General features: G+C 43.5%; 1 protein-coding gene across 4 annotated transcripts in view; it reads left to right on the top strand.

The window, feature by feature from the left end:
* Positions 1–79: 79 nt before the first annotated feature.
* Positions 80–12,652, top strand: part of UIMC1 (ubiquitin interaction motif containing 1) — an 86,596-nt gene continuing 74,023 nt past the window's right edge. Inside the window, exons 1-2 of one of the 4 annotated variants that reach the window (XM_083488356.1) lie at positions 80–939; positions 11,891–12,030. In XM_083488356.1, the coding sequence (XP_083344482.1) occupies positions 11,899–12,030 (132 nt within the window). In that variant the 5' untranslated portion in view covers positions 80–939; positions 11,891–11,898. Of the gene's footprint in view, positions 940–4,982; positions 5,055–11,890; positions 12,031–12,652 lie in introns of those variants that run through there. The other 3 variants (XM_083488355.1, XM_083488354.1, XM_083488353.1) reach the window with 3 other exon arrangements.

Here is a 12,652-nt window from a genome sequence, read left to right as displayed (position 1 = left end):
CCGCGCAGCCCGGGAACCGAAAAGATCGGGAACCGCGAGGAGAATCGAACGCCCTCGCGATATTTGGTTTGCACGTGATCGAAGCCTCCTCTCCCTGGGTGTCCATTTCTCTTGAGGGCACTGGGAGGGCCGAGCGGGAAGCAGTTGCTATGGGGATGGAACCTGGCGGCATGGCCGCTGTCGTGAGGAGGCGCCGACCTGCACGAACCCCCCCCCCACTCCCCAAAACCCTAAAACGCATCCAACTGCTGTGTGTGTATGTGCCCACTCATTTCTATGATGTCTCATTCACACACCTCATTTCTGTGCACAAGAGTAGCAGCTCTGTTAAAACCACACACCCCTCTCTTGGGTAACATGGCAGGCTACTAATAATTACGCTACGGCCTAATTAGGCTGCAGGACATGCGTGTTCTTAAATGGAGAGCCCCCTCGCGGAAAACCCGATTTCAGTCCGGCAGAGCCCCCAGAGAGTGTCTGGAAAGGCCGCGCGCGCAGCAAACCACAGCTGAGAGTCGAGTGAAGTGACCCCTAGAAGAAGCCGAAAGGGCTTCTGTGTCGGCTGGCAGCGCTGATGCTAGCCAGGACCGGGGAGAAGTAGACAAGGCTGCCCGCCCGCCCGCCCGCCTGCTTGCCCAATGCTGAGCCGCCTTCACCCAGCATGACACCGAAGGACCGGGCTGTGGGACGGCGCGAGAAGAACGGCTCCCGTGACCCCCGCAAGCCCCGCCCTTCCCCTCAAGCGAGGCCGCCGACTATTTCCATTTTAGCTCCGGGAAGTGAAGTTGCTGGCGCCAGCTTGAGTGCGGGCAAAATATCCGCTGCCGAGCCGCCGTCACTCCCAGCAAGGGGCAGCGGAGCCGCCGACTTGCCTCCGCCGCTGAGCTGGTGGGAGGGGAAGGCGGGGTAGTGGCCCGGTTTGGGGAGGAGTCGGCCCCGGTGAGTAGCCTTGTCCGCCTGCCCGCCTCCCTCCCTCCGTGGGGCCCGTAGGACCTTTTCCATGCTTCCCCTGTGGGGGCTCTTCACTCCCTCTCGCCCCCCCCCCCATTGCAGGGTCGCCCCATGGGTCTAGCAGCCTCTTCGCAGGGAGTCTTGGTGGTTGGGTGGCGCTTCGTTGCAGCAACCTTAGTGGTCTAAACCCACCCCGTCCGTCTAAAATAGGGGAGGATTCAGTAGGACCTGGGATGGCCTGTCCTTCCACTTTTTAAACAGCCGTTTAATATGCAGAAATCGTCATGGGACGCTTTTCATGGCCTGGAGATACCTACCAAGCTGGCAGAGCTTCAGGAGCCCTTTCAAAAGTTTGCAACCTTAGAGTGAAATCTGACAAAAAGTTCGTTCTCTCTACAAAGGCCCTGCCTCTCCACAGGAGGCCTGCCTGCTCTCATTATCTTTTGCAAGTTTTTTAATGTGTCTGTTTTCAGTTTTCTTCTTCTCTGTTTAGCTTATGCACTCCTCTAGAAGTACCTTCTGCCTCAGGTTCTTGATCTTGGAGGATGCAGAACTTTTAAAAATATTTCTTATGCCTGCTGCCTTGCAGATTGGTTGTGTTTGTATTTGATAACTGAGCATTCCTCAGAACAGACTGTATAAAAAGAGCCCACAAACAGGTACAGGAGTGCTTAGCAGGATTTTTACTTTTTATTTTATTTTTGCAATATTTTGGAAGTCACTGTTGATAGTTATCTTTATTCAAGCTACCATATATATTTCATGGAAATAGCATCTTCAGCTCTTGGCTACCCCCATCCCTACTTTAGTGTCTCCTACAGTTTTGAGTGTTGTGTGGTCACATGATCACAGTGCCATAATTCTCCTAGGTTGAGTGCTCTCTCAGATGCAGTAAAGTTGAGACAATACTGCTGGTACGCCAGCTGAGACCTGTCTGTGCGTTGTGTGGCCAGGTTGGTACATGCTTGGTTAACTCCCACTTCGACTACTGCAATGCACTCAGTGTGACTCGGAAACTGCAACTAATCCAGAATAGAGCAGGTAGACTGGTGACTGGGAACAGCTGCCAGGACCATATAACCCCATTCCTAAAAGAAGTGTGTTGGCTCCCAGTATGTTTCTGAGCCAAATTCAAAGTGTTGGTGCTGACCTTTAAATCCCTGTATGGCTTTGGCCCTGTATGCTTGAAAGAGCATATCCACCACCATCTTCCAGCCCGGACACTGAGATCCAGCTCTGAGGGCCTTCTGGTGGTTCTCTCATTGCGAGAGGTGAGGTTACAGGGAACCGAGCAGAGGGCCTTTTCAGTAGTTGTGCCCGCTCTGTGGAATGTCCTCCCAGCAGATGTCAAACAGCTATGTGATTTTTAAAAGACATCTGAAGGCAGCCCTGTTCAGGGAAATTTTTGTGTGTGATGTTGTATTGTGCTTTTACTATTTTTTGTTGGGAGCCACCCACAGTGCCTGGGGCAACCCAGTCAGATGGGCAGCATATAAATTATAAATTAGTATTCTTAATAATAACATTCCCTTTAAAGAAACAATTTCCCAGTGACAAAATACCAATAAAGCATTCTGCGTTTCCTGCCGTGCCCCTCCCCTGCAATTCTTTGGTCATAATTATATTCACATTTCCTTCTTAGTTTAGATTTGTTTCCATGCTTTGTGTGCTATTAGCATTTCCAGTTCTGGGTTATAAAGCTCTCTTATTTTATTTTTTTAAATGAAAGTCTTGTCTAGTTTGCTCATCTGCTTATGGTATCACATACGAGGTTAGTAAAGCATGTACCGCATGTGCAGAAGGGGGAGACACAGAGCAGCATGGCTGTCTTCTAACAGCAAGCAGTATTCTGTAGCAAAGCACATCTATGCAGGTACTTTTACCATGGGAACTGGAAATAGTGCAGAGGAAAAATTAATGGAGTTGGGGCAGCTTTTAGGTTTCCAAGCTGTATTCAAACAAAAGAATGATTGGTTTAGAAGGAATTTTAGCGTAATTTCTCCCTTTTAAACATGGAACATTCTTATTTTGGTCAGGATGAAATATAAGGGATTGGGTGTTCCATATGAAAAGTGTGTTCTAGAAAGCCGTGGAAATTGCCAAAACTGGAAATTGTCAAAATTCTGTTCTGTAGAGCTGTGTATAATTGAATTAGGGTAGCATAAGTATGCCTTGGGATGGGGCTCCTTTATGGACTCTTTTATGGCAATCATTAAACTTGGTCATAGGTTGATTTGTATAGGAATACAATGCGATAATTGATGACTTTCAAGTTGAACCTTATTTCCTGGCAAACAGGAAATATTTTATTGCTGCTGTATCTAGTCTGCATCAGAACTGTAATAGGGTCAGGTCTGATTTGAACATTATTTACTTGCTCATTGTGGATGAAATGTTTCCATGTGGCATTCAAAGTTCATATTGTACATACCAAATTGGCAGGATCTCATAGAACATCATGCCAATATTAGATGCTCTGTAACACTGATATGGTGACATTCCATGCAATTGGAATGACTAACGTGCTGAGCCTAATACAAACTTTACTTTCTGCTGTGCGGAGTGCTGTCACAGATATATTTTATTAGTCTCCGCTTGTGGCCTTAGTAGATCTGAATCAGCACAGAATAGTTGCAGCCCCCCTAGAGGCGGACTTGATTATTGGTGCATGTGTTTTCAAAGGTAACAGCCTCAAGCCAGAGATATATTTTTTTGTACAAGCAGCCCATCTTAAACCTAAACACATTTTCTCAGAAGCAAGTTCCTTTGATTTCAGTGGTACTTTCAAGGTATACTTAGACTCTCAGTCGTTGCATAAAAAAGACTTGTCTGATGCATAAGGTATGAATCTGCAACTCTGCTCTTCTGAATCCTTATTCCCACTTTGCTACCACTGTATTTGTTCTTTGAGCCTGTGCTTGCAACCACCGACGTGAACTCTACAGATCTGTTCTACATTTGGGAGACTAGGCTGAATTCATCTTTCCTTGTAACTGCCGAGTGCATCTAAAAATTGATCCATTCGATTTTACCAGATTTGGGTCAACCTTATGGTACATCCTCTGGTTCTTCCTCTTGCCTTTGATGCAGACAAAAGTCACACACACAAAAGGACCTGCAATTGGCTCTTGTAAGAGTCTTATTAATCTTGAGCCATCAGCAGAGATTCAGAGTGCAATAGTGTATATCCTTTCTGAAAAAATTGTAACATTATGTATTCCTTTCATCTTTCTACCCAGGTCATAAATTCATAGAATTGTTGAGTTGGAAGGGACTCCAAGGCTCCATTTAGTCCAGGCTCCTGCAGTGCAGGCCCCCTTTAGGAGTTTTCTGAACAGTGGGTACAATAAACCCAATCTGTTGGGGCTGTTGTAAATTTGTTAGTTTTCAGAAAACATGGTAAACTGTTGGGAACAGAATTTTTAAAGGAGAGCACTATGTATTGTGTTTAACCACAAATTTTGAGTCCATAGTGTTGATTCTCATAATTTTTTTCCTCATACCTAAATTTGGGATAGCAGCTTACAAACAGCCGTTTGTAGCTTGAACCTCTCTAACTCATTTGGGGATGAGAGTCATTCATTTTTGGCCTTATTTTTGAGCATTTTAAGCTGTCACAGCTTGGCAGGTCTAGTCGCCGCAATGTCAAGATTGTGAATTATCCTGCTGGTAATTGATTTCTGATTCATCAAAGTGATAGATGATGATGAAAGAAAATGGCAAATAATCATAAATGGGGAATTTTCAAGGATGCCCCTGAAAAGTGCAAGTTCTGAATTGAAACACATGTGGGCTTGCTTATTAATGGGTCACCTTTACTGTCTGAGCTTAAAGAAAGAAATGTTCTTAAGCATCCAGAGGTGGGGTTGGGAACCCAGATGACTGGAAAACCAGCCTGTGAGCTAACGTGCAGAATTAGTTAACAGCAGGCTCCCAGGGAGAGAGTAAGATGGAGGCATGAAAGCAAAACAAAATTTTCAATGCTTCCTGTCTTGAATTGGTTTCTTTAATTTATGTTTGCAGGGACATCAGCCCTGTTGGCTTCAGAGCACCAGTGACAGTTGCGTGGTTGAGTATGCAATCCTAAACCCTCTTACTCGGAAGTAAGCCATATTTAAGTCAATTGGACTTTTTCTGAGTAGACATGTATAGTGTTGCTTCTATTAAAATGTTAGGGAAAAGTGTGTCATCCTACCTGTGTTTTGTGCTTCATAGCAATCCCATATTGAATGTGATCTGTCAGGCAGAGGATATACTGCACAATCTGAGCAAGTTGAGTGCTGGTGTGAATGTTGTTTTTTTGGCAGGCTTGCAAATGCTCTTCCCCAATCTGCTTCTATGTATTTCACAGGCATACTAAGATACATGATCTGATTTATTGAATATGAAATAATAACACAACCAAATCTTTCTGAATTGTCTTTTGTATTGCATTTGCCTATTGCTCCAAAGTGTGTATCTTGTAAATATTTGAGTGTTTTTGCTTCCCTTTCTGTAAGCAGTGGAAATTTCAGAGTGGCAGTGGTTGTTTTCCCTTCAAAGTGAGAGCATTGGAGTGGGTCTTTGTATTTACAAACAAACATACAGGGCAGGATTAGAAGTCATTCTAACAGAAGCCTGCACAGAGACTTCTGCTAGTGCACCAGATCTTTCCCCTCCTTTCCTTTCTATGCACAGCCTGATACTGGCTGTGGGGCAGTCTATATTGCTATATATATCTGCAGCACTTTTTAGTTCTTTGTTTACTTTGCCGCTGGATCTTTGATTGTCTAGCTTGCTCCTTGATTGTTAGCCCGCTCTGCATAATAAGTCGAGCTCTGAAAGTTTTTGGGGTGAGAGCAGGAAGTTCTGCTGAAAGAGGTGGGGTTTAAAGTTGGCTTCAGCGGAGAGCTTCTATCAGGGAGGGGAGGACAACAAAGCAGGGAGACAGGTGACTGTCTTCTTGCTGAGGAAAGTAGCAAGAAACATAAAGGTGAAGCTGAAAGAGTTTGCTGGTTTATGTGAGGGCTTATCCTCATTTCTTATCAGTTAAGAGGGAGGAGGGAGAGAGCAAACAAAGCCAGCACACTATCAGCAAAGTATCCGTAAAGTATTGGTTCAGCTGAGCTATCCCCTGGGAAGCTGTCAAGTCTCAGCCTTTTGTTCACCAGTATATTGCCTTGTTGAAACACTTATCACAATGTTATTTCAATACTGATATTCAGCTGCACAGCCCTAGTCTGGAGCCTGTGGGAGAAGGAGAAAGGGAATTGTTTCATCTGGTAAACTGAAAGGCTCTGCTAAATTCCTCTCACAATTTCAGAGAAAAGGATAGAGAGCTGCAGCACCCAGTGCAGACAGCACTGGTTCTGAACCCAGTAGAGTACATGAGTCTGCTCCATTAATCCTCTTTTCCAAATGTCTATCCTATTTCTTTCTGTTAATAACCTAATTGCTAAAGCAATAGCTCAGACGGAACTAGTACAGCTATTCCTTTTTTTCACTGCTGCCTGAAGGTATCTTGTTCTCTCAAACAACTCTGTGTGTTTCTCCTTGCTGTCCCTTGTTCCTGGATTCCCCGCCCCCCAGAACAATCTTCTGGTTCTACCTCTCTCTTCTTCCAAATCCTTCCTCCATATAGTTCTTGATTATCTGTCCAGTCATCCTTAAATGTGTGTTACTGCCCTTGCTCAACTTCAGCTCTTATTGCCCTTGCCCCTCCTGTCCATTCTCTTCCATTGTTGAGCTTTAGTTCAGAGGTGGTAGCCACAGAAGTCTATGGACTACAGCTCCCATAATCCTTAACCATTGACCATGCTGGTTGAGACTGATGAGAGGCGGGAGTCCAACAACATCTAGAGGACCACAGGTTAACCACCCCTGCTTTAGAGTGTAGGCTCCTGCCCTGGCTGCTTTCATTTCTACTTATGCGGTAAAGCACCATTTGCATTATTGCTACATTCTCTCATATAAAAGCAATTTCCAACATTTCATTGCATTGTAGCATGATCAGGAAATGAAAAGCAGAGCTATGCAGTTTGGAATTGGTTTAATTCTTAGTGGTTCTCATTGCATTTTATGATGTAGAATTATAGGGATACATCCAGGAAGATGGTTGAGAAAAGACCAACACCTGTACTGGGGTAGCTGTTTTTATGGGAGGGGACTGTCATGGTAACATCTGCATTAGATATAAGGTGAGGTGCACAAAGCCCCCCTCGGCCAGTGCAGTAGGGCGTTTCATTTTAGGGGGTGAAACTTAACTTTCGCAAATTTCTTCAGTGAGGGGTCTTTAAAATATGTTTTTAATGAATTCAATTCTTCTTATTTTTTGATTGAGTAACATTTAGCTTGGTAAATTATGTTTGATTAGAAAGCACATAAACTGCTCTTGGAAAGCCAAAGAACTTTAATTTTGCCTTCCGAAAATGTCAGGAAGTGCTATAAAATTTTTTGTTTCTCTGCATAAAACATATCCTTTTAAGCATACAACATTACCTTGTAATCATAAGACAATGTTAGAAAGTAATGACATCAGACACTCCCGTTTATTCCACATCCAATAGACTCCCACCACTGATTTTGGAAGTGGTATACACAAGGTTTGATCTGAACCAGCTTTGAACTTAATTCAGAAAAAGCCCAGGCTGGCCTCCACCGCTGCCAGCACCGCTGCCAGAGGGAAACCGGGGTGTCCAGTGCGCCTACCGAGGGAGCCACAGCTTCCCTCCCCACCCAACAACCCAGCGGAGCTCCGAGGCCAGAGGGACCAGACCCCATAAACACAGCAACCTCCCTAATCAGAGAACTCAACACATTTGCAGTGGTGTCGGGCCTACAAGTAAACTTTGCAAAGTCAGAAGCTACCGTATTTTTTGCACCGTAACACTCACTTTTTTCCTCCTAGAAAGTAAGGGGAAATGTCTGTGCGTGTTATGGAGCGAATGCCTGCGGGTAGCGGGGGGGGGGGATCTGCTGCAGTCGTGAGCAGAGGATCCATGGTTCCCCTTCCTTCCCTCCTCCGTGGTTACAAAGCATGGATCCACATAGATCCTCAGGATTTTTGCATTGGGCTACTCCAAACTCACTGTCAGATCACATGTCTGTGGCCACAGCATGAACCACAAAAATCATATATCCACTATTTTGTTTAGAATATTTTTTTTCTTGTTTTCCTCCTCTAAAAACTATGTGCGTGTTATGGTCTGGTGCGTGTTATAGAGCAAAAAATACGGGTATGTGCTTCAACTCCCCTCCTCACACCCAAAAAGAACTCACTAATGTCACCAAGATAAAACTTTGCCACACCAAGTTCAGATACCTAGGGGTACAAATAACCAGAAACCTCAATAAATTATACCTCCACAACTATAAGCCCCTGTGGCACCAAATAAACAAAGACCTAAAGAGATGGAACAACATGAATTTCACTCTCTCAGACAAAATAGCCATGATCAAAATGCTCACCCTCCCAAAACCTACCTATTCCGAACCCTCCCAATCTGGATTCCCCAAACCCAACTCCGCATGGTTACATGGAAAAAATGTTACAGGGGAAAAATATGAGAGAGAGATATTGCACATACTTTTGTAAATCAAGAAAATCTTTAATAACAATACATTTAAAAAAGAAAAGAAAGTAATGACATCATCAGTTAATAAGAAATGTAAACAGGAAGTTTAATCAAGTCTTGCTTTGATTCGTTCTTGGACATCAGACGCTAATTTGCTTCTTCGCCACTGATGTATCCCTCACACTTTTCTTGTGTATACACCCTGCTTACTGGCTCTGTGACTTGTTTCACACACCTCTGTATAGACTGAACATGGCAGGGCCACTATGGAACTTGCATGGGCTTGTCAGTGGACTTCTACACTTTGGCTGTAGTAAGTTTACATGTCAAAGGAGGTTCATATACCCAGTCAGCTATCAGCTCCAACAGGAACAAAGCACAGGGGTTGATGCAATATGTCTTCCTTGGACGTACAGAAATGCCTCCCAGTATGTCATCATCTCTGCCCCTTAAGTCAACAATCTTTTGGACACCAGCTCCCCTCTCTTCACTGTCATCTGAGCACAAGAGTGTCTGGATTATCATTTCGCTGAATGCATACCATGCTGAGCACTACCGGTAAGTGGTTGGCAAAACAGCATCCACTACAGCTGCCTTTTGTAGCTGAAACAAGATGCAGTGTGCGCCTTCCACCCAATAGTGTTTTACTGTGATGTTGAACCAGCAGGGGTAGTATACACAAACAATGTATTCCACTCTCAGTCTTAAATTGTTGAGGGTTTTGCCTTTAAGTCTTTTTTGAAACCCATATGCAACGAAGCCTGTTTGCTGCTGTTACCACCTTGAATAGTTCACTGGACCAATGTCTAGAAGAGCCAGATCTGTGGGATGTTTTTCTGTCCTTATGGTCTGTGTGATCTGATACTCGTATCAGTAGACAGATCCTTAACAACATTGTCACTCAGTGAAATAAGAGGCTCTCCAATTGAGAGTTGGGTGAATGAAGGATCAAATTCAAGTTCTGCAGCAGTGTCTAGAATCTTGCCACTGCTACCTGTCCACTTGCTGTTAGATAAGGTCTTCCCATCAAATGCTGTGATCAAGTGTCACAGGGGTGTGGACACAAACCAACCAGAGCAGCTTACAACCTGGTTTGACCTCTACCCAGTGCATGGTACCACCCACCCAGCCAGTGTTAGCATTTGTTGAATCGCCTCCAATGGCCTGCAGGCTCTTATCAATGCCCTTCTTCATGAAATCTACAGTATAATTAGCAATAATGTCAGCTGGTTTCGCCCTATTTGAACCTTTCTCTGGAGTGAAGTGGTAGAGATACCTTCCACCTGGCTCACTGCACACAGAATAATGCTGTTCTGTGATGATGCTGAGGAACTGCTGATCTGAATTGTCTTCTTTCAGCATATCTTTAGTTGTATCTTCGCGGACGTCTAAAAAGATGTAGTCAGTTTCATCCTTCTGACACAGATAATCAAATTCCTGATCCAGGGATTTTGTTACTTTTTCTTGGTCCCTCTTGACTTTATTGTGATCAATTACAAGTCCTTTGTGTTCTTCAGTGATCAAGCCAGCATCCACAAAGGCAGCAGTGGTGATGGCAGCTGTTGCATGTAGGCCAGCACCCTATCTAATGCTATGCATAGCAACATTATATATTTCAAATGTGTTGTATACATTTTTCTAATTAAAATGTTATTTTTTGAAGTATTAGAAGTGGACGGTATACTTGGTTTTCCTAATGTCAATTAATAACTTCCATCATTTCCATCTTGGGCACCAGCTATTTGTTCTTCATTTTAATCAGCAGAGAAAATAATTTCATTTGATGGTATTGAAGCATCCTGCTTACTTCTCTGTTTATATAAAAAATTCCTTCCAGTAGCACCTTAAAGACCAACTAAGTTAGTTCTCTGTTTATATTCAGCATGACTTATTCTCTCATCTTTCCACTTGCTTTTTGACTTGTCTCTTATACCCAGGCAGATCTGGCAAGCCAGACTAATGTGATCCAATCATTTTTAATGATTTTAATGCAATTTTTTAAAAGATTCCCATTTGTTTTTTAATATGACAATTTAAAAATTATTGGAAATTCCACAAAAATGTTAAAAGGTCATTATTTTCTATGGAGCTATATACCAAGCAAAACTAAATTACATTAATTTAACCAAAATATCATTTAAATTCCCAAGTGATGCTACAACTTTTTAGCACCCCTCATTTTTGGAATTTGAAAGTTGAAAAATTCAACACGCCCTACCAGGGCAGCCCTTTGCAAACCAAACCTAACCAGTATGGCTCTTGACCATCATCCTGCAAATATCTCTGCTAGCTGTAAGATAACCCAGAAAGTTATTCCTACCATGATAGCTTTCATGCAGTGGGACCTTGATTTTTTCTCTACGCATTCTTTTGGTTTCCTGTTTGTGTCGTTATCACTTAGGATGCTGAGCTGATAGCCAGAGAAGCTTTGGGGAACATAGTGCGGAGGTGGGGATGGGTAGGATTTGCGGTGTTGCTGCTTCTCTCAGTTGGCCAAGAGCCCTAATCAGCTTTTCTGGCTGTGCTTTCACTGTTAAAGCTTGTTATGTAGCTCTCTTGCTATGTATAGGGTGGCAATGAAGGACTTTGCCGGAAGCGCCAGCTCTAATTGCACTTGCACCTGCCCTCCCCTCTGTTTCTCATAACTCTTAGCATTTCTGGCTTTTCAGCAGTTTCCCCCCTCTAGCTGCAGAATGCCCTTTCTGGAACAGGTAGCCATGGTTTGTCCCAGCAGAGGGCACTATGAGCATGCTGTTCAGTGGGTGACTTAGGCTATAAAAGGAGAGCCAAGTGTCCTTGACTTTTCTCTCTCGTTTTCATTTAGTCTTTTTGCCGTTCTTCTGACCTTTGTCTTATTCCTACAGTACACTTCCAAGCTGTTGCTCTGTGAGCATATTACTTGAAAAATGCAGCTCCTTTCCCGTGCCTAATTGAATATGAAAGCTGGCAACTGCTTCTGATGCTTTGGTTTCCCCCTTCTGTAGTGCTGAGTCTAGCACGATCCGCTGTCCCTTTCTCAGTTTTTCCTGCATCAGCAGTGGAGCCAGGTTTAGGCTAATAGGGGTTTGGGATGGCAGGCTGATGTTTTCTGATGTTGCATGAATAACTTTGGGCAAGCTGGAAATGTGTTTTTGTAGCTGCTCTTCATTGCTTTGGAACCTGCTGTTAGTCTGTGTTTTCTAGCTTCTTCCTGATTTAATCAGCTATATAAGGTAGTCTTAATTGGGTGAGCGGGGATTTATGAATGTGCCTCTGAATAAGTCTCAGGTCTCCACACCTATGAGACAAGAATGGATTGCCTAGGGTGTTCTACCTCCAAGTAATCAATTAGGAGGGGAAACTGAACCAGGATCAGTCGGGCAAATAAATATTTCTGTTTGTTCCAGTGGAAAGGATGCCAAAGAAAAAGCGGAAAACTTCAGATGGGCCTGATTCCCAGAGCCAGGATCAGGGAGAAGAGTCAAGGGAATTGTCAAATGCCATGGTTGTGGATGCGTGCATTGTCATATCTGACAGTGATGGAGAGGTGAGTAGTCAAGAACAAACAATGCAAATTCTGACTTGAATTCTATTTGTATACCAGTGCATTTTCTTCCCCCTCCCCCATAAAATTTTATTTTGAAATAAAGTTGGAAATACAGGCAACAAAATGAAAGAACACCACAGAATATTATATCATGATCACTAATTAAGAGGAAACGGAAAAAGGAACTCACTGATTACTGGCCTTGGTATATCAGGCGTGGGCTGCTGGGACAATTAGAGTATAACAGCCTGGGGAGAGGGTCACTAACTACTGGATGAGTTTGGATGTCCAAACTACAGTTAGAAAAGAAATATGCATCTGTATTTGATTAGAATGCAGTCAGGTGTTTGATGGGCTTTCACAGGAGATAAGATAAACAAAAACCATGGTGTCAGAACGCCCTGTCCCCCCCCCCAATACAATTGCTTCCTTATTGAGCAACTTCATACAATAATCATGGTCCCTCAGATTTAATCAATCTGCTAATTTATTTTTATGGGAGAGTTTATTCTACCTCTCTATCTGGAGTTAGGTAGCTGGACTTTGACACAATAGTCTATTCTGCTTAATGTATTTTTAGGAGAGCTTTGGTTTTTCTCTCTCTAAGTAATCATACTGTCAT

Source organism: Podarcis liolepis (assembly GCF_965112155.1).
Source record: "Podarcis liolepis genome assembly, chromosome: 2".
Classification (NCBI taxonomy): domain Eukaryota; kingdom Metazoa; phylum Chordata; class Lepidosauria; order Squamata; family Lacertidae; genus Podarcis; species Podarcis liolepis.
This window is presented reverse-complemented; position numbering and strand designations above follow the sequence as displayed.